This window comes from Anas acuta, chromosome 17, assembly GCF_963932015.1.
Source record: "Anas acuta chromosome 17, bAnaAcu1.1, whole genome shotgun sequence".
Classification (NCBI taxonomy): domain Eukaryota; kingdom Metazoa; phylum Chordata; class Aves; order Anseriformes; family Anatidae; genus Anas; species Anas acuta.
In genome coordinates this window covers 1,530,536-1,552,370 of record NC_088995.1, presented here as the reverse complement: position 1 = coordinate 1,552,370, position 21,835 = coordinate 1,530,536, and the positions used below count along the sequence as shown (strand labels likewise).

General features: G+C 40.4%; 1 protein-coding gene and 3 long non-coding RNA genes across 10 annotated transcripts in view; 3 read left to right on the top strand and 1 right to left on the bottom strand.

Moving 5' to 3' along the window:
* Positions 1-25: 25 nt before the first annotated feature.
* LOC137841115 (uncharacterized) lies at positions 26-10,787 on the top strand. 4 transcript variants are annotated; one of them, XR_011088452.1, is made up of 7 exons: positions 26-197; positions 881-972; positions 1,589-1,631; positions 5,390-5,436; positions 6,259-6,329; positions 8,264-8,399; positions 10,612-10,787. It is a non-coding gene; the product is annotated as an uncharacterized lncRNA (long non-coding RNA). The 4 variants fall into 4 exon arrangements; XR_011088451.1 differs by lacking the exon at positions 10,612-10,787 and adding an exon at positions 9,244-9,583; XR_011088453.1 differs by lacking the exons at positions 5,390-5,436; positions 10,612-10,787 and adding an exon at positions 9,244-9,583.
* A 3,431-nt stretch (positions 10,788-14,218) lies between these two features.
* LOC137841318 (uncharacterized) lies at positions 14,219-15,851 on the top strand. The gene is made up of 2 exons (XR_011088559.1): positions 14,219-14,438; positions 15,684-15,851. It is a non-coding gene; the product is annotated as an uncharacterized lncRNA (long non-coding RNA).
* On the bottom strand, positions 15,636-16,739 carry LOC137841317 (uncharacterized). Its single transcript, XR_011088558.1, has 2 exons — positions 16,348-16,739; positions 15,636-15,816 (listed from the first exon to the last, which is right to left on the bottom strand). It is a non-coding gene; the product is annotated as an uncharacterized lncRNA (long non-coding RNA).
* MYO1H (myosin IH) overlaps positions 16,660-21,835 on the top strand; it is a 34,010-nt gene continuing 28,834 nt past the window's right edge. For 2 of the 4 annotated variants that reach the window (XR_011088557.1, XM_068654089.1), the window contains exon 1: positions 16,660-17,065. Coding sequence is in view for 2 of the 4 variants with exons in the window: in XM_068654089.1 (XP_068510190.1) it covers positions 17,036-17,065 (30 nt within the window). In the remaining 2 variants the exon portion in view is untranslated. Of the gene's footprint in view, positions 17,066-20,246; positions 20,430-21,835 lie in introns of those variants that run through there. The other 2 variants (XM_068654087.1, XM_068654088.1) reach the window with 2 other exon arrangements.

The window sequence follows — 21,835 nt, the reverse complement described above, 5'->3', positions numbered from 1 at the left end:
AACGAGCCGAGTTTCGTAAATAAAGTAATTAATTAAAAATAAATAACCAACTTCTCGCAACTTTCTGGGGGCGTTTAGTACTGGGGGGGGGGGGGGGGACACGCACCCACCGAGCCGCCTCAGCGCCTTCAAAGCGGCGGGTGTGGGGGGGAGACCCCCTGAGGGACCCCCCCCAAGCCTCCTCCGGTCCCTTCTCGGTGAGGAGGCAGCGCCCTGGGCCCTCCTCTCCTTCTCCTCTCCCTCTCTTCTCCTTCTCCCCGCCCGCAGCCCCGCTCTGCCCGCCGCCGGGCCCGCCAGCTCCTCAGCCCGGCCTCCACCCCCCGGCCGGCCGCGGGAAGGTGCCCGCGAGCGGCGGCCCCGAGCCCTCCGTCAGGCGGGCCCAAAGGCGGGCACACCGCGGGGAGGCGCCGGGGCTCTGAGGAGAAAGGCCCGGAGGGGAGAAGGGTGGCCGGGGTCGGGTACAAAGCAGGCCGAGGGGGCTCCGGAGGGGCGCCTAAAGAAGCGAAACCTTAAAAAATTAAAACGAAATGGGTGAGGGGAACCCCCCCCCCCCCCCCCCCTTCGCCTTGCCTCTGAAGGGGGCTGAGGGGAAGCTGCTCTCCCTGCTGGGGGTGCCTGTGGAGTTTAAGAGTTTAACCTAACTCACACTTGTACCTCTTTCTTCAATGTTTTTAAGCATGCTACACCATCCAAAAGTGAACTGTAAAGGTGTGAGGTTAGGCCAGTGTTACCTCCACATAAGAGATGGGAGCAAAACGCCTGAACCACAGGCAAAAAAAGTGCCAGTGGAGGGGCAAACCCAGAAAATATTGGCCTGGGCTTGTCGGGTCTTGATTTGCTTTACCAGATTATTCTTCCCCTAAATCCCCCATCGAAACAGGTCTCTACCTTACTTGTCATGAAAGGTGGCCTCTGCGTGGAAGCGGTTTGAAATCAGTGATGAAACCGTGTTGTTCGGGCTTTGCATAAAGTGTAAGTGTGGAAACACTTTACATGTGTGGAATGAAAATGCAGATCTCATGAGAAATCTGTTTGCTTGTGCCTGACAGTTTGCCATGTGGTACAGAGGGAATGGAATGTGAAGGCAGGGGAGATCTTTTCTTCTGCTCTTAATGAGAATCTGTTCACTTTGATGAGCATCAAAACTCCCTCTGTTAATTACTGTCAATAGAAATGGAGAGTAATCAATACTTCTTAGCAGCAGGGCCTATCCCAGGCACATCTGGAGAGCCAAATAGGAGCATTAAAAAAAGTAACAGTACTGCTGGAGCCTAAGGCATAGATTTCGCACAGTTGCAAGTGTTTCCTAAATTGCAGTGATATGTTTTACTAATTTTTTTTTGTTTGTTTGTTTTTTAACTTAAGGTCTACCTACAGTCTTTATAATCTTACCTTGCAACTTAAAAACATTTTTTTTTTTTTTTTTTTTGTTCCTGTAGCTAAAATATTTGTAGGAGAGGTAAAGATAAAACATGATATTTCTTTTAGAATTCCTGAGAATTCACTTTGGCCATTGTGTTGAACTTTCTGCTCGGCTGGTTTCCTTGTAGTAATGCATATAACGTACAGATTTGTTTCTCTCATTCAGGTGATTTGCATACCTCCTGCTTGGAAAGGCCGGATTATAACAGGTATGAAGTAGACGGGTAGGTAGTTTGTACCTGTCTTGCTCACTAGGGGAGCTTAAACTGAAATGTAAAGGGATAAAGAGCTTAGTTCACCAAACACAGAGAAGAGTACTTAGCAAGTTGCAACAAGGAAAGTTCTGGTTAAACATTATGAAGAAGTTTTCACAAGGGCACAGAAGGATGGTGAATCTCAGCCCTTGGAGATACTTTTAAAATTTGGCTGGACAGAGCTCTGATCAAATCAGTCTGCTTTGGCCCTGCTTTGAGCAGAGGTTTTGTGCAGAGACCTTTGGAGATCCCTTCCAACCTAAATTACTCTTTGACTCCATGAAAGTAACCTGTAGTACTCCTTGCCAAACACAAACATAATTACTTGCAGGCTGGTGTTTTCACTACTGTTAAGCAGAGCAGGTGGTAGAGTTTGCCAGTTACCAGCTGAAACATTGTTAAACCTATGAAACAGTTTTAAAACACAAAGTTTCCTCAATAAACAACTGGCCTTAGAAGTTACTATGTTTTGTTTGTTTTGTTGTTGTTTGTTTTGTTTCATTTTCTGTTATCTCCTTATGTTTTTCTTCAGAAATTCTTTGATTCTTTTGTATTAAGAGATGGCATCTTGAAGTTTGAATGCAGGTAAACTGCAAGTTGATGATTGGATTCAGAGACTGACTGTAGTCATTTTTCCCATGTTTTAAGTGTTTTCTCACACAGTTAATGTTACACTGAAGGTATTGTGCAGTCTGAGAATAGCATGACAATAGCAAGAAAAGGGATATTGTTGTGTATGGTTTTCTTACACACATTAGCTGGGTTCCTTTTACACGTTTTAAAATGAGAGAATACAGGATGTGGACAATTACTGTTTTTGTTTATAGTCTTGTCTAAGTTAAAGAATGGGTCAAGTGCACCTGACACAATTGAAGCTATTTGTGTAGTGAATATTAGCAAATAATGTGTTAGGTACTTCTGTTCTGCCAGATTCTATCTAATTTATTTTGGGGCATGGAAAACCACATGTAGCCTTTAAAATACCATAATGCTCAGCAACTAAATTCTTCCCTTCTTTGGAGTAACTAAAGTTTTATTTTCCTCACTCTCAAGTATATTTTAGGAGGTAAGTCAGAAAAAGCAAGGGAGAGTTGAGGAACCCTCAAAAGTTATCTGTGATAACTCAGTGAAGGTTTTGATGACCTCTGTGTTCCATCTAGTCAGGCTATAAAATCAAAATATTTCCCCTTCCTCAAACCAATTTGGACTGGTTATCACAGTTGAATGCAGAAAGGCTGAAAAGCTGCTTCATGTTTTTACATCATCGTTTTTGTAAAAGGACTTTAACATGCCCAGACCCTCAGTCTTTTAGTCCTGGCTTGGCATGTTCTCTGGTTGTAGTTTTCATCCTTCTCGGCTGGGTATCTAAAATGTGTGGAGACAAAAAAAAAAAGGTAAAAACTAAGATCAGTGCCCTCTCCTTGGTGAAATGAGGTGCTTCTAAAAGCAGACCATGCTTCTTAAAAAAGGAATAATTTCCTTGCACACTTCAAGCCAGCTTTGTTTTATGTGAAAGTGGATTCTTTACCTCCACCCAGTGCCTTTACAATTCATCCCTTCATTCCCCTTAGTACAAAACTGAAATATTCTCTTTACATTATAAACTGCAGCTTAATGATGCAAAGTCCCAGACCCAGAACAAAACCAGAAATAATTTTCACTTTATCCCCTTCTCAGCGCACAGATCATGAATTTGGTTTTGCATTTTTTCCCTCAGAAATAAAAAGCAACTGTTTCAATTACCAAAAGGAACTTTTCCTTAGACATTTTCATGTCTAAATGAAACTAAAGTGAAAGTGGGTTTCGTACAACCCATTTAAATATAGGAAACTTACAAGCTTCCTCCTTTTATTAAAATGCAAAAGCACCGACTTTTTTTTTTTTTTAGAATACTGTATCGTAACAAATTATTCTTAAAAATCATTTAGTGTGAAATTGCAGATTAATCCCATAGGGATGGGGTTTTAGTTCTCGTCTAGCCACTTGGGAGCGTACAGATGGTGAATCTGAGTTTTACAATGGGCACAATCACTGATTACATGCATGGATGTAACGGACAAAAAGGCCTTCCTCATGGCTAAGGTAAGGAAAACACACTGGAGGTCCTAGTGCCTGACTTGGCCAGAAAAAGCTACATTTTAAAATGCCTTTACAGTTTAAAGTTCTACAACTCATATCCCAAACACAGAGAAACCTGCTTTATACACCTGTTAAGATGCCTTTTTTAATTTCTAAGGAGATTACGTCTCTTCTTATTTCCTTTTTGTTTTGTGTTGTGTCTTTAGGCAACAAAGAAAGTGATTCCTGTGGTAGGAGTTTGGCAGCTTCTAACCATCACTGCCCTTCTTACTAAAACTAGTTCCTGGTGTTCTTTATTCAGTTGTCGTGCTCTCTGTGAAGAGTTGGTAGTCTGGCCTGTAAGAAATTAATCTTTATCCTCATGAAGGTGATATCATTGCCCTGTGTAGCCTACTCACTGATCTGAATGTGAAATTGTTAATACTTAGGAACAAAACCCATCATACTGAATCCGGGTGAGCTAGGGTAAGGTGTGTCATCAGAAAGGGGAAACTGCTTTGCTGGTATATTTTTATGGATTAAGATGTTGTTTTTAGAATAGCATGTTAATGAAGAATGCTAAAGTTTAGAAAAAAATAGAGATAGCTGATCTGTTTACCACAACCTCAACCTTTCTTATTGTACTTACATGTGTCTTAGAATTATACTAAAGTGCTAAATGAAGCCATGCATTTGACAGGTAATTTCTTTGGAGGCTGAAATGATCTCACTGCTGTATTTTTACAGAGTGCCTGAAAGAATGGGCCTGGGGCTTCTCAATGCCACAGTACCACAGATAATACAGAGCCATTATTATATGCACTTTAAGAGCTGGCAAAACCACAAAAACGGGCCCACTAGGAAACCCAAACCCTGCCAATCTGTTCATAATTTATCCACTTAAGCCTAAGCATTGCACAATTATATCTGTGTGAGTGGACTACGAGAGTATTTTGCCTTGATACATATCTATTTGGGGGCAAAACATAGTTTATAGATAGTGTAATTGTGCAGCACAATGGTTGTTATATACAATATTATGAAGCAAGTGTTGTGACAAGAGATTTCTGGTTGGCTGGCACGTGTTCCACCACTTCAAATGTCCAACGTAATTGCCTTTATCGCTGTCTGTTAGCAAATTTTAACCCTCGAAATTTCATTAACAAGAAAGTGATCTCTCCGAAATGTAGTTTCAGTGCGTATCTGAATAGCCTCAAGCAAAATAGTTACTTTCAGAGATATAGCATCTAATACAAGCATCGAGAAATGAGAAAAATCAGGATGGAGGCTAAAACGGCCTCCTCAAACCATTCTGTTGTCTGCAGATACGGCGGTGTGGATAACAATTAGTACAGCGTGTGTGGAAGGTGGCATCGTCTGTACTTAGATATATGATGAAAATCTGTTGGTGTAAACAGTTGGGATTAAAACACCGTTACCCTGACTTCTGATCATCATTTTATTTCAAATAAAAAATAACACCATAGGATGTCAGGGTAGTACCGTCAGTGTGTAAAGCTCAAATACAGCATGGTAAAGGACTGAATATTTGATATCCATTTTCTTCGTAGCTTCTGCAGGTCTTAAGTGAATATATAAACATTTTTTTTTTTGCCTGTGTTGTACCTCATAAAGCAAACCTACTTTCCTTCCAGTCATTGAAGAGCACTGGCTGTTTTCTGGAATTTCTCATTCTGGCTACGTGAGTATTTGCATAGCTCTGATTTTACAGGTGGAAGCATTCTGCAGAAACCAACAGTGTGATAATTCCTGTAACATCAGTGAGACAATCCACAGGAGCAAAGATAAGCACATACATATTTTTCTAAGGATCTAAGACTGAAAATGTATGGTCCCTTCCCTTAATAAGGCCATCACCAAATTACCATAAGCAAGAAGTGGTCAGTTCTATTATAAATAGCTTCTCTGGCAGGTGTCTTGCTACCTCAGCATCTCTGTTCTAAACAATATCACAGTGACACCGAAATCTAATTAAACCATTTCTGCACCTTCCCTGACCAAAATCTAAAATTTCAGTAATTAGAAGAGCCCACAGTACAGACACGCTGTTTCATCAGATTTTAGGCTACGAGACTTAAAACTAACATTTTCAAAAGCATTTCATGGTTTGAAAGAATGGTCAATTAACCTTCAGTTTCCTGTGGGGAACCCTGCAAAGAACTGTCAACAGTTCAGTTTAGAGAGATTTGTCCAGTGACCTACAAGGCCACGAAGTTCACGAATGCATGTAACAGTGTCATCATAGATTTGTTTCCTGGGTTACTATCACAAGAGAATAAACTGATTGTTTGGCAGTTTCTGCTACAGTACGGAGGTGACCAAGTGAATGGTGGGAGGTGCCCCGGTGCTATGATGCACTCCAGCATAGCCTGTTCAAAACTAGAACCACTCAACAGGAAAAAAGAAAACCTCCGGTATCTTCAAGATGAATTGTGTGTCTCTTTCTCTTTCCTCAGTAATGTTTTCTTTTTTTCTTTCTTTTTTTTTTTTTTTTTTTTTTTAGGATGGGGCCAGGGGAATTCATCGACTGCCTGCTGAGTTTCTTTGTATTTTGAAACCTCTTCAAATGCCAGTGTAAGATAAATGTTTGATTATTCTAGTGGTGACAGTCTTCAGATTTAAGCGATAGCAACATCTCACTTTTTATTCCAAATTAAGGGCATTCTGTGGAGCAGCAGAAATCGATTCTGAAGATGCACCTGCTGAAGAAAGTCAGGCATATGCACTCTGAGCCCCTTAAGAAAGATTATGCCGTCAAGCTACAGTGAGCTGATTTTATTGTGAAATTGAAAAGAAACCAAGGGTCTAGGCCTGGCCACTGAAGTCAGAAGAAACTCTGGTTTCATGAGGGAGGCGGAATTAACCATAAATAACACTATCTTTTAGATGGAATACACATACATTTGATACACATACACTGAAATCTGTCAGATGGCATTTGGCTTTGCTTTTACTTCAGCGCTCTATAAATATGTAGCACCATTTTGCAAGCCAAAAAGAGAAGTGATTTTTATTTATTTATTTATTTATTTTTAAAAATTATTTATTTATTTTGCTTTTACTTAGCATTAGAATATTAATGCCTGGCCAACTCGGCAAGTGGAAGTTCGGTGTATTCATTCTCATCCCTAAGAACTAGGAATTTTCACAAAGTTTACAAACTGTCTTTTAGTGCTTCATATTTGGGTTTCATTGTCTTCATTTCAGGTGAAGATTGAAAAAAAAAAAGAAATCTAATCCAAATGCCATTTCTCCTCACCTTTTTCATTTTCTTGTTGTTTCCCATGTATATTGAGTACAGGTGCACTGAAGGAATCAGATGGTTTGTTCTTTCTCATTGGTTTTATGTTTTGCATGGAAAAAGCAATCTGAGAGAATTTAGGCTGTGGTCATTTTGGGGTCTCCAGCATGCAGCAGCTCAGAGGAGCAGGCTCTCAGCCTGTTTGTGCTGCAGGCTCTGATCCAGCAACATCCCCTGTTGCTTGTTCCAGGCTACTGCAGTACCCACGTCCTCTGGGATGCCTCTGCTGCTTGTCCTGCTGCAAGGGTAACTCAGGAGAGCTGGGGGGAAGCTGGGAAAGAAAATGAGCTCCTGAATAAAGAGCAACTGGAGGACCAACAAGTCTGGAAACTAGTTTATTATTGTTGTTAATATTATATTTTTATTTAAATGATTGCAAGTAACACAGCAGAAATACAGCTCTTTTCCTAGTGCTGTCATAGACCATACGTATAGCCTTGCATAATCACAGATTTTCACATTTTCTGAAGTATTCACTCATACTGTATGTCTTTGCTAATTAAGTTAGTAACCCATTATCAGCACGTGTCAAACACTGCTGAATACCAGGCTTTGAATTGAACTAGACAACCAAGTCAGGAACAACAAAACTAGAAACAGATTTGCTGCATGGTGTTGAAAACATGAACTTCAATTCCTGAAAAAATGCGTTATTTGGAATTACTCACAGAAATAACTGGTTAGATGAGTTCTGCAATATAAAAATAGAGAGTAGCATAACGTGATCTGTGGCGTGGCTAATTATTTTGTAAAGCAGATAATGTCTGTTATTTCTGTGCTAGGACTTCATTAGTTTTTTATAAAATGTTCAGGTACTTTGATAGAAGAGGCTGTAGAAATGCAAATATATCAAAAATTTGCTATTGCAATGAAGGAAAAAATAAATACATTTCCTTACAGCAAAAAAATGATGAATTCAACTTGACTTGCTTCCACGAATCCTAATGGTAACACTTAAGAAAACTAGGCTTTGACTTTGCAATGTTGCAGAAACTGAACTGTAAGAAACCTCTTCCAGATCAACTGCTTGGGAAATACAGCATCTTTGTGTTATGAGTGCCTTGAACTCCCTTCAAAGTTGGGAATTAAATTCAACTACGTATTAAATCTTCATACTTCAATATGCTACCCCACTTTAAATATCTGACATGATGAAGTGAATTTAATTGTTACAGTTTTTCATGATGCTTAAATTTGTCTTTCAAAGGTGTTATATACCTGTGAGACTCGCAGGATGAGAACGAGACAGAGGAATATGAAAATGAACCAAAGTCATAAGACTCAACTGAAAATGAAGCTAGCAAAACATCTGATTCTTCCAGCTGAAGGGTGCAACAATAAATGTAGGTAATAATGCTTTCTGGGGATTAAAAATGTGCATGGAAGAAGGAAAAAAAAAAAAGTGGTCCTTTGTATTGCCAGTAGCTCTACACCATGTTTTAGCAGCGTGTTTGTGGCGGTCTAATGTGGCCGTAGAGGGTCTCTTCTCAATGTTCTTAGTGTACAAGAAGGGAAGCATGAAGGAAAATAATGGATCAAATTATAAATTTGTGCATTCTTTCAGCACAAAGAGTAAGGCTCATTGTGGAGAAGCTCAAATGCTCAACTATTCTTTCTTCAGAAGTCACAGAGAACAGATTTAAAATGCAAAGCATGACTTTGCAGGCCTGTACATGTAAGGGGGGAGGGGACCAGAGGATAAAATGCCATTGGCAGCATGTTGCACGAGCATCGTTAGACATTGAGAAAGATATCATTAGATTAAAAAAGTGTCTTCACAGAGAAACAAAAGGCGAGCCAAGGCACAGCACGTCAGGATTGCCCAACACGAACTTCAGAGTCATTGCTGCTGACAATAGATGCACAGGCAAGCTTTGCCTCAGAGAGGTTATGAATTCCAGGCAGGGGAAAAGTGGTTCTAACAGATGCTGACTGTCATTGTAGCCGAATAAACAGTCAACAGTGCTCTGCATCTCCCTCTCAGTTCAAGATTAATTACTCATCTAAAATGACAGCTACTGTCTAGTGCCTAAAAGTTGTCAGGGGCTGTATCATCCATTCATGTTTCTTCAGGGACAAATGGCTTCTTTGCTCTCAGGCACATTTTTGAATTTGCCTGACTGTTCAATGACATCTTTGGAAGTGCTTAGCAACAGCTGATATATTTTTCCTATGTTTATTGCTTAGGCTGAAGAGGAAGTACTCTGTTCGTCATAAGTAACATCTACCAAGATGCTAGGTTTCTTGTATATCCAAATTATCTTTCCTAGTTTTGTTTTTTGTAATGCATAAAATAAAAGCTCAGCCATTTTAGTAAAATCTTTGGTACATCACATAAAAATATTGGTCCTTCTACACTGTTGAAAACTGGTACTGGAATTTGAAGTTAGGCGTTTATTTTTCCAGTTTTTCTTTTATCTTATCAAAGAGGTTTAACTTTTCTGTGATATATATTTTGTTCGGGTAAAGTGGGCAGTTTAATGATTAGATGAATTGAAATATATGTGTATGTAACAGAAAAAGAGAATCTGTTGGGGTTATTCATGTGCTTTTGGATTTGATTTACTTCCTACTTCCTTATTTAATAACTGGGTTCCTTAAGACTCCTTAAGCTTGAGTGACCCATGTTTTGTTGCCAGGTCTATTCCAATGACCCCTGCCAAGACCCCTGCCCCAGTTCGTCTATCAGACAAAAATGAATCTATTCCAGGAACTATCAGTTCCCATTATCTCTAATTGAGCCTGACAGTTGGAGACAGGCCTCATTATTTTTAATTGGGCCCTATAGTTCTAGAGTTAAATTAAACACAATTTAATGCAGATAGCTCATATGCATTGGTATGGTAGAGTCAAATTGTATTTTAAGTTTAATGAAACAACAGTTTTTGTTTCCAGGCTTCACTTTTACATAGTTTTATTGCTTTGAGCTCTACATTATTTAAAACTTGCATATTGCATGATGATATGTAGGTTAATTAGTATCTGAGCTGATCAAGCACCTGTTGTACCTTATCACTACATATACTTTTATAGGGAAATGGAAAATGTAGGCATGAGGGGGTGGTGAACAACTCTTTATTCTCTTATAAACTTAGCCCTTTTGGTGATAGCTTCATACAGAATGGTTAACATAGTTTTAAACAGATTTTCAGTCACTGATCATGCAAATATAAGAAAATACTGAAAGTTTCCCCAAAACTCCTAAGTGGAAGTTTTATTTAGAACTTTAAAATTAACATATCTGTTTATACCTCAACAAAGGCATTTTTACCACTTCATAACAGAGAACCTATTCTGTTTCTGTCATTAAGCCAATATTTTTTAATTATCAAGTAGCGTTTTTCTGTAAGGACACCCCTGACTAAAGACAGAATTAAACCATCCTGTTACACAGATGCGTGATACTCTAGATATTATAAATGGTTACGTACTGAATTTTGGCTAGGAAGGAACATACCAATCCACACTGATGAAGGGGTCAGTCTCACAAGCCTTACTCTAGTAGTCTTAAGTCATACAAGAGTTTGTAAAGCCCTTCTCTGTGTTCTTTCTTAGCAGCATATAGTGAGTCAACAGTGGAATGCAAGATGTCAATTTTTACTAAATCTTTAGCTTTGCCAGAATATGTCATTCAAGCAAGTAATCCACCAGTGATACTCCTCTTTGGATTGAAGACTTTGGAACCAAGTTTCCTAGTTACAGAAGGCTTTGATTAAATACTGGATTTTCCTTTAAAAGGTGAGGTTAACAGATACTTCCTTCTAAGTACATTTGCAGTAATATATTTGCATTTGCTTTAGCTTCCTCTTCAGGTTTGCTTGAAGGAAAAATACATAAACTACAAAACTTTCCGAATGGGATGTGCCAAACATAAACAAAATCAAACTGGACATTTCTTTCACAAAATGTGTAAGTTTAGGAATCCAAGACAAATATCCGTCTGTTTGGAACCGTAGTGACTAGACTTCTTAAGAGCTCAATCATCTTGCATTTAATAGTTATATATTGTGAGTTTAATTAACAAATAGTTAGTCATGGAAATTATGTCATCAAGCCTATAGGCTGAGTTTGTCCTAGAGAAAAAGAACAAGGATTACCCAACGTTTATATAGTCACTGTAACCAGCATTCTAACTGCTTTTCTTGGCTTGAGCATAGGCATCCACTCCAGAACAAATGTCAGTTCTGCCATCTCTTAGCTGTCTCTAAAATTTCTTCTGAAGCATGTTATACTTGGAGCATAAACTAACATCTGAATTAATACTTTTTTTGTTTGTTTGTTTATTATCCTAGACAGAACCTCTAGCTCTTTTTCCCTGCTCTGCTTTTTTCAAGCAATGGTGCCATCACACGTGAAAAGTCTGCCCTACCGTCATTCCTCCTATGGAATGCATTTCCTTTCTGCTGTTAGATGCCGTTAGAGTTTTTAATTTTCATTTCAATTTATTTCATTTGCAGAGATGCACGTTATATTTTAGAGCAACAGTAGGGAATATTTTCCGTGCTGAAAGTCTGATAGGAATCTCAGGTAACATTGGTGGGGGGACACCAATATTAGCCTCATACGGCTTCATGCTGCCACATCTCCCTACCCCATACACCCCAAGACTCTGTGCCACGGTGCTCCTTGTGGCTGCACAGACAAGTCCATGTTATCTGGCCTTCTTGTGCACTGCAGCACCCTTGCAAATCCAGCAGCTGCAGCAGCACAGCATTTCCAGTGTGTTCAGTTCATCCTTTCCCAGGACAGGACAAGGCTTCTGTAACTCCACTTCGCAGCACTTCCTTCTCCTGAGGTGTAGCCACACTGCATAGAGCTCCTCAAACCATCTTGTCTTCTTCCCCTCTGAATTAATTGGGCTGAATTGGTGGGAAATTGGCGTAGATGGGTGAAAAAATGTGGTACACGTGAGAGGGATGGAGATTATCAGCAGGGAGAGAAACCGGTGCTAGAGAGAGGAAGGGCAGAGCAGAAGCCTGCCAGACATAAGGCACTGACAGTGTTTAGGTGGCAGGGCAGAAGTTCCCTTCCCCCTGTTATAAGGAGAAAATGGAGTTGGTGATTGTGTATAATTTCTCCACAAAAATATTTTTAATTGAAGTAAAAAGCATTACAGAAAATAGTATTTTTTTTAGTACAAACAGTCATCTGAAAGCATATCCAATAGGATCCCTGGAATTAATTTTTCATGCCCACATTCAGTATGCACAAGCTACTTTAGACATAGCTAAATGCATGAGCTTCTCAGCTCCTCTACTCATTAGGTATTTTTGTTAGCTTTAGCTTGGCCAGCAAAAAAACTCTCTTTTCCTAGCACTGCAGGAGGTCCCTGCTGTGACAGGCTAAAATACCAAAAGATACAAGGGGTCTGTCATATGCTGTTGTCCTTTTGATTGAACTTGGAGAGAAAAGGCTTTTGTATAGCTAGTGGCCAGTTAGCCAGCACACTCCTAATATTATAGGCACAGATTTAGTGACCTGCGTGAGAAGTGAGTTTGGAACAGATTTATTACAACTTTATGTGCCCCCAGAAACCTTATATCTATCTTTGGCATTTTTAATGGCTTCCTTATACATTACCAACAATTCACATTTGAATATTCACCGCGACCATGCAAGGAAGAAGAATGTGTTTTACAGATGTGGAGGTGAAGCTTTCAGGGTGTGTTTGTGGGATACAGCACAATGCTATGGACAGACCAAGATGAGGTAGACCCAAGTGGTTCAGATCCTGAAAAGCAGACCAGTTTCTGTGTCGTTTTGTTTTGTTTTTAATTTTATTTTATATATCTATGCTTGCTTTGTACTGCATTGTTGTCATACGTTCAGTGGGCATAATGACTCCGTTCAGCTACAGAGCTAAAATACTTCATGTGTCACCCCCTCTGTTGCTAGCAGAAGAACAAAGCTAAAAAAATTGCTTCCATATTTGTCAGGCTAATTACCTTGTGTATGTTTCAGCACTACAGTCAAGCCACGGCATTGCTTATTTGGTATATTTCTGTCTGAATGCTTTCCAGTTTAGGGTGAAACTTGGAATCCTTGGTCTAAGAAATTTGCTCTAATTTCAAGTTTAAGCAAAAGGATACATTTATTTCAAAAGAATAAATCCATGAAAAGACTCTGAGACACAGACCACAAGAAGGTAGGTTATCCTGGATTTTAAAGCTTCCAAATACCATTCTGAGCAATGGCAGTAAGAATTCAAATGTAAACCAAGTCCCATTAAACAGGTAGGAGAACTGAGGCATTCGGTGAAGTGTTCAGTAGGATGTGTCATATTTGTATGGATTTCTCGATTGCTTTGTGAAGATGAAGTTTTTAATGGGATATGTTCACAATTCCATTGCTTGCACAAAACTACCCAGTGGCTACAAAAACTTCATGGATTGTCATGGCCACACCGGACTGATACTAAAGAATTGCAAGAAAACAAAAAGAAAAAAAAAAAAGGCTTCTGTTTGTAACATTCTCTTTTCAGCAGGGCTTTAAAGGTTAAGGCCTTCTGACTGTCTGAGTGACTGCAGAGGCTCTGTCAAGTAGCACTGTGTACAGACAGCACATCTTCAGCTCAGCATTGCTGGGGTTGCTGGCTGCACCTTGGGTGCCATGTGAAAATAGTGTGTATTGATCTTACAGGGATGGACGAGTCTTGCACCATGAAATATTTGATGTTGTGTGGTTGTAATATCAACTGGCTTGAGAAGAATGTGGGTTATAAACAAAACACGTTGAGGATTTAATTTAGCTAATCAAAAATACTCTTTTCAAATCTTAAAACTGACGCAGAAAGAGAGGTCTGAGCTGCTGTTTGGAAAGGACAGGACTTTTTTTCTCAGTGCTGTTCAGCCATCAATGGCCCAACAATGATGGGAGAGACTCAGCCCGATGGATCTGCCCGTGCTACCTTCTAACATCACAGGACTTTTGTACCTTGTCTGCTGGCCTGCTCTTTGCTTTAAATAATACATACAGCAAAGAGCCATATAATTCACTCAATAGTTTACTGTTACATAGAGAACAGATTAAAAGGGAAAATGAAAATTTGGGGATTTTTAACAGAGCAGTCCTATTTATACTTGTGATGTTTGGAGTTAATGAGCTCAGGGTGAATAATTGATAACGATTTTAAAACAAGCAGGAATTCAATTAAATATGAACAAGAGGAGGCTGAGCATGTGGTAAAGAATTTCTCTTTCCCTTTTGACTGCAAACAATCCTTTTAGATCTGGTCACTAAAGACAACTGGCAATGAAATGGGTGTGTGAAAGAGGAGGAAACCAGATATTATGTTACTTAAAAGTCATTCATCATGTCACAGGAAGGCAGCAATCTGAACTCCTGAAATAAATAATCGCTGAAGGTGATCTCTCTACACAAAGGTACTGTAGCATGAAGCCACTTCCAACTGCTAAAATATTCCTTCTGTAATGAGGCCAGTTACCCAAGTGCACTATGTCCAGGGAAAACAGAACATATTAAAATGATTTCCTGTGTGAGGTATCTCCATGAGCTATTTGTAGGCATGGACTTACTGTTCTATTGTGCAAGTGGGAATGCAGTGCAATATTCACATCTCTGTTTTTACCAGTGTGAACGCTGAAGGAATCCAAGATTCTGTGTTAAATTCTTAAGACTAAGTTGTAAAAACTGTTTTCTTCCTATCAAAGAGCCCCATTCCTATCTGCCTATCAGCGCATTGATTCCAAGTAAAATTAATTGTCATTTTGCCTTTGTCAGTAGAGAGTAGTATTTCCTTCTGTCCTATAATTCCATGTCTGCTTTATCCTACTTTGTGCGAAACAATTCTTCAGTGTTCCTTACCAAAAAGTGATGGCCTGAAAACATCTATTTGGTATTATAGCTGGTAGCAACGTTGAAGTCGTAACTGTCTGAAAGAGTAACAATGCTTTTGTTGGTGGTCAAGGTAACAGCATGAGTGCACGTTAAAATAAACACTCAGTACGATTCTTCTGAAAATGTGCTGCCTTGTCTTTGTGAAGACAGTGACTTTGGAACGAGGATGGGCACAAAAGCTTTTGTCAGCAAAATAAGTGATTGCAAGGGATCAGTAGTTGTAAGCACTTGCTTCCAAGAGTTTAGAAGCATGAGCATTCTTTGTTTTTCCATCTCTTACAACATTCGGTGATACACTCAAGTTCAGTCTGATGACTAGCCCAGCATAAACTGAGGAATTTTCCTAAGTGGTTTCTGCACTGAAGTCAATAATGCAAGTTCATATGTTTTTCATCTATGTATTATACTGTGATACTATGTTATTTTTTTATTTCTCTTTTCTGGAATGTGCTTGAAGATCTAAATCAAGTGGCTTTGCAATATTTATCAGTATTTATCAGTATTTCCTGTGATGCAAATGTACACAGAAGATACAGAAGTTAGTCGGGACTGTTAGCATTACCTTTGCTGCTGCTTAATTTTCTGACGTTAGTACTCATCATTCCTTGTTCTACATAGCTATGCACATTGCTGCTTTATTGGGGGAGCATGGACACCACATTAATATGCGCATGCACTTTAGATGCTCTGTGTGATATATAAAGGGGAACGGGCTAGATAAACCTGAAAAACTAATAATTGTTCTCTCTGTCTTTTTATTTATGCTGTAGAAATTGTTTGAAGCTCGAGGTCTGATTTTTCATCAGCTCATATATGTGGGACTGAGTGTGAGGACAGTGCTACGAGGATGCCAGCAGAGGTAGGACTGCCTGTCACTAGATCTGGTTGCAACACATCAGGATCCTGCAGAAGAAAAAGAGAGAATACAATATGTGAATGTGAGTGTCAAGTACTCATTCATTATAACGTTGTTTTGATTCTGTTCTATTTAGGGTAAGTCTGTATCCACACCTGTGCCCTGCACATTATACAGCAGGGTTACAAGATCATAGAGGTTGCAGTAATGCAGGAAAGTTAGTAAAATCGACTTTCTGAGTTGGAGTCACATTAAAGTTTAATGTGTAGTCTTAGCATCTGTTCTTCCTTTGTAGGATATCTGCACTTTTAATTTTTAAGCATGTCTTAGCCTCAACCTGGGAAGAGAGATACTATAACAAGGGGATATGCATTATTAACCTTAAAGCTTCCAGCTTCAGTCAGCTCCTACAGATTCTGGTGTTCAGGGTTCTGGACAAGCAGATGAGCACCCACCAGCCAGTCTGCAACACTGGCATGGTCCTGGGTTGGGCTGACCCCAGGGACAGTTTTAATAGAGCAGATATATGCAGTCACTTATTTTGGTAGTTCTAAGTAACAGAAAATGTTTATACTGACCGGTGTCTGCAATGTAACCTCAAGGAATATACAGTTTCAAGTTCTTATCTTGGAAAAGTGGCCACTATGCCTATGCAAGTACCCTAGGACAAAGTCCCTGACTCCCAGCGTAAATTATTAATGGTATTCTGTTCAGGTGAGAACGTAGCCTCTTACCCAGCTGCACAGTGTTACGAAGGACCTTAAACAAGTTCAAAGCACCTTTTGAATGGTTTAGCTGGAATAATTGTTAACAGCTGAATTTAACAGCATTCAAGATGGATACCCAGGTAACTTTAATTCTTAGTGGGTGTAGTGATAGATCTGCTAGCAGCTAGAGATGTAGTTCCAATTTCTATTAACTGCGTTAGCAAATATTTGAGTAGTGCATTTCCATAGGCTAGGTGATGCTATAATTACTTTGAACTAATATTTTTATAGAGCATACAACTATATAATTCAATCACAAATATGGAGACTCCTTTCAAAAACTTTGTGGTGCAAAAGTGAGCGTGTGTTGCATTTAGCTTGGACAATATGCCTTCAGCAGTAGGAACTACTTTTAGCCTCGGTACCTGTATATTCAGAAATGTGCACTTTCCCTCTCTACTGGCTAATTTAATTTAGTGGACTTTGACAAAGAAATTTCTTGGAGGCTGTGGCTGGGGTGACATCTCACTTGCATGCTAATGAGGTCTTGACAGAGGAGATGACAGATGGAACTCCAGGATCAAAACAGGTACTTCTTTTTTCCAGCAGGATATTAACATTCAAAGGTTTATAACAGCTCTTACAATCAAGTTGCACATTTCTAGGTATCTGCTGATGACTTTCTTTTGACATAGATTGTAGCAAATCTTCTAGAAAGAATTCTGTAATACCTCCATAGATACCGTGCATCATTGACACTGTTTTCTTAAATAGTCCACTTTAGTCTTTCTAAATCCTTTGGAAGTTCTGAAGCTGACCTGTTTAGACAGTGGTCACAGTCTTGATGTGTCACTCTTTGCCTCCGGCAATCTCCATCAGATCTCGTCTCAAAACCTGGTGATGGTTTCTGTAGGACAGACCTCCACATAACCTTGATGTTCTTGGTCCAGAGCTTGTAAGCAAGTGATTGACATTGTGAAATTCCTGTGATCTGCCTGGCAAACATTCCACTGGCTGCAGAATAACTTTGTTAATCCTCCATTTATTTATTGAGCATCGGTGTGTTGAGACCTGCTCCAAAGGAAAACGATGCTTTGCACTTCCTTTTCTCCTCTTCCCCATAGAGAATGGTTGTCTGTGTTTGACAGGGACAATGATTTCACTCACAAAATGTCTCATGAAGGTCAGTTGTGCAGCAGAGGTGGTGTCCGAGGAGGAACTGCAGTTGAAAAGCTTCGCGGAGAGCTGCTCCATCAACTGATTGGGCTGGAGAGAGTCAGCTTGGCACACGAGGGGAGGGAGGCCCTTGCAGGCTGGGGGGATGCCTGTAGTGAGGAGTGGCACTGAGGCGCTGGGAGGGATGCTGAAGCGGCGGTGGTCAGCTGCAAGCAGCAGCACGGAGGGAGCAGAGGTGTGAGCCGGACTGGAACTGCACAGCTGGCCCCGTGAGGACCAAATGACAGAGCTCGATGCTGAAGCCAAAGAGAAGTAAGCAAATTATTCCCCAATAAAAGGTGGCAGAGGCAGAACGTAACAGAGCATTTAAGCTGAATATTCTGAGACAGAGAGAAATACAGTAACCAAAGGCAAGGCAGAGGATTTAATTTTTAATTAGCCGTAATTAATTCCTTCCCCATCTTATGTCTGGTGAGAACACAGAGTGAAAGGAAGTAATATCAGTTTTGCTTCGATGTGTCATAGTACCACTCAGAGAGAGAAAGGAATGCGTTTTAGTCAGGTGAAGTACTGCCTGCTGAACTTGGAGATGATGTGGTTGTGTGGCTGTGCAATGATCCTATTAAACCTGTTGGAGTTTTGCTTATTGCAACACTGAGAGCTTTTTTCTTTCCATGTGGTTTTCAGGGCTGCTACTCTATGGTGGATAGTCTATGTGAATGAGAGACAGCTGAGCCCTCGTTCAGTGGTCCAGATTGGCTTGTGCTTAAGTGTAAATGTAAGGCTAGTTCATGGGATGTGATGGGTACCTTGCTGTTGAGGTTTCAAACTGATACAGGAATGAGGGAATTTCTTTTTAATAATAGTTGTAGAAGGCTTGAAAATAATTCCTCCCCAGGGAAAAAAAATAATAAATAATTTTTCAATTAAAAAAAAATCTTATTTTTCTTAGTTAATGTAAATTTGTTGGACAGATCCAGATTTAGGAACAGCTTTTAGTAGCTGGGGCCTTTTGGAACTGTTGTGAGAGTTCTCCTTTCCATTGTTATACTGCTTGACAGGTATTTGATGTAAGTTACAGTTATCAGACAAAAAAAAAAATGCTTGAAAGAAAAATCATTTGCTCAGGTCAGATAACCCCGTGCCTTTTATTTGGCCTTAGTGATGTTAAACCTGCTTTTTCTTTTTGTTCTTTATTCATCCTTCCAGGAAAAAACAGGCAAGATGTGCATTTCTCGTTTCAAAAAACCCCAGAGCGGAATACCCTGCTCCTTTTTCTCAATTTGTCCTTCTGAAGGTCAGCTTTAAGGACTGTAAAATCAGCACAGTAATCCTAGTGGTACCCAGGAGTAATTCCTCAGGCAATAGGCTTTGTGTATCCTCGCCCTGTATTTCACAAACCCCTGAGCTCCAGTGTTGGGACACTCCTGGCACGTCACATCCTACTTGTTCCCGGAGCAGTTCGTTAACTGGCTGTAATCCACCAGGACAGGAGCAGCATCTTCCTATTGGACAACCATTGAACTTTGGGTTTGCAAAAGAGCTGCAAGGCTGGAGGAATTTCTCCTGTTGAAAAACCAAACTTTCTGTCCTCTCTGCCTGGCATCGAAGAGCTCTGGGCTCTGGGCTGGTTGGGCAGGCAGCGAGCGAGGCGGGCACGGGCTCCTTGGGGCACTGCTCTGGTGTCTGGGGGAGGGGACGTGGCCACCTGCCATGGAGAGGGAGATTTTACAAACATAATGAAAGGCGAAACAAAGACGACATTATCTGCCCTGTGAACTGTTGAGGACCAAACAGCAAGTTGCATATGGTTTGAGTTTGGCACAGCCTTTATTTGTATCCTCAGACAGGGCTCCCTATCTAGTTATTTACTGTATTAATGACAGGAGGCAGAAATACAGCAAATGGGCTGGGCACGTTCATTACTGCGATAATTGTTGTTTCATAGAAGCCAGGGCAGCTGAGCACTGTACAGAGCCCTGACCCTGAGCACATCGATGGCTGCAGGTGGAACACAGGAGCAGATTTACTTTTCAAGACCAACAGGAACATATACTTCAGCAGTAAGACTTTCTGACTCAGCCAAGCGTGTAAATCCAAGAGTTTTGTGCCATCTTATAAAATGAAATAGAGTAAAATACAAAAGCACCTGCTGATATATTGGTCTCAGGTTTGTTAGCCTGCAATTCTGTTACCATTTCACTTTTGAAAGCATTTAGCCATACTATTCAGTTAGGGTTTATTTTTTAAAAAAATCAAGTATTCTATACAAAAATCTGCTTTTAGCAACCACATTTTTATATCTTCTTTCTTCTCTTATCCCTGTTAAGCACAAATAAGATAACTCCGTGTAGAATATATCCTATTTTCTTTTACATACTGCTAGTTCATTAAACCAAAACCTTCCTTTCTTCTTTTCTATGGGAGAAAAAAATGAAAAGGTTTTACAGCAACTCCACCATAGCAGTCATTTTGTTAAGGATTGAGGCTAAGATGGTATTAATGTTTTGCTCCTTTAAAACCTACCTCATCACTTACCTATTTTAGCAGGTTTTCCCTGTTTGAAATGATTAAGTTTCCTCATGTCAGGCATTAAGGAGCCTTTTAGCCATAACAGCTAACAGCTATGTCACTTCTCCCTGCAGCCTGTACTGCTGTGGGAACACGCAGTGTAGTCAGAGAGGGTAATCTGTTTCAGAAGGTGGGGGTTAATTCTGTTCCTTTCCTGCTCAGCTTGCTTTAGGCTACTTTTTTGTAGCAATACGGAGGAAGCAGGGGTAAGTTCAGAGCTCTTTGCAAGGTTTTATGCTAATACGTGCTTTAAAATGAAAATCTCCAGCTAAATTAGGAGGGACAGCTATCCTGGCAAATTGGGTGCCTGGTTTGTGTTGTGTAGGGGGTAATTATTTCCTTCCTTCTCAAAGGAAGAGAAGTAGAACTGTATCCAGGGTTATTTGGGGTGAATGGCGTGGCCAAAGGAGGAGGGAAGGAGCTAACTTTCACCTACTTGGAAGTAGGAGTCAAAAAAGGAATGCTTTTCTGATCGGTATAGAAGGGGACTTGCAACATCTGTATGCACACCAAAATGCCTGGGAACTCATATGTGACTGCTTGAGGAGCCCTGACCTTTATTTTAATAACAAAACCAGCATGGGAATAATTACCCCTGGATGGCCCTGACCTGCGGGACCTGCTGCACACAGGATGGGGGAGACCTCCCCCCACTTCTGTACCTAGCACGGAGCAAAAGTAACTCAGACCCTCTATGGGGGAAGGGGGGTCACAGTACTTCTTCCCTGACCTTCTCTGCCCCATTTTGGTACCCAGTCAACAACAGAGTGTTGTCCTTTCCTCTCACTTGCTTTCAGAGCTGCAAGCAGCCATGGAAGCTCCTCATGGCTGCTGTGCCCAGATATTCCTATTGTCAAAACTGGATTTCGTGCACCGTAAAGTACCACGAGGAGTAGTAAAGGGACGTCTTCTGAAGATAACCCCATTTCTTTCCTTTAGAGAAAATTATTTTGTATTAAGTCTCACCACACTGTCGCTTAATGATGCAGGTGGCTTTGAAGCAAGCTTAATTTGTTAACCTTTCTGCTAGGTGTTTTGGCTGGTGGAGTGTAAAAGGCTCTCTCGTGGCTTCAGGTAGTAGCTTCCAGAATGAAGCAATTACGTGGCCCATTGATAACGTCTTCGTGCTTGACTACTAAATTGAAATGCTTGTTAGCTAAGTGCTTTGTGCACAGAGAGGTCCAGGAAAATTAAAAGCAACAGGGAATGTCTGATAAAGATGTTTTCTGAATCAATTTGAGGGAGGCTTGCTATTTATTCACAGGAATGTCCCCTTGCTGCACTGTGGCTGCATCTCCAGACTCTGTTGAAATATTACACTTGCCAGTAAATCTGCAGCTAGATAATGAGTCTGTTCGCAGCCTCTTCAAATAAACCCTCCGAGCTCTTCCTACCTGTGTACAAAACTGCAGCCTTGGCATCCGATGCTCCTTCAAGCCTGACAAGCCAGGCCCAGAGCAAGTACACGTTGTAAATTAACGTGAGTGTTTGGGTGACCTTTGCTGTAATTCACGTGAATTAGATCTTGCACTGCAGCCGGTGCAGGTGACTCCTTTGCAGTAGTTGTCAAAGGAACCCCTGATTTTTCTTGGATCTGGTGCAGGGATAAAGA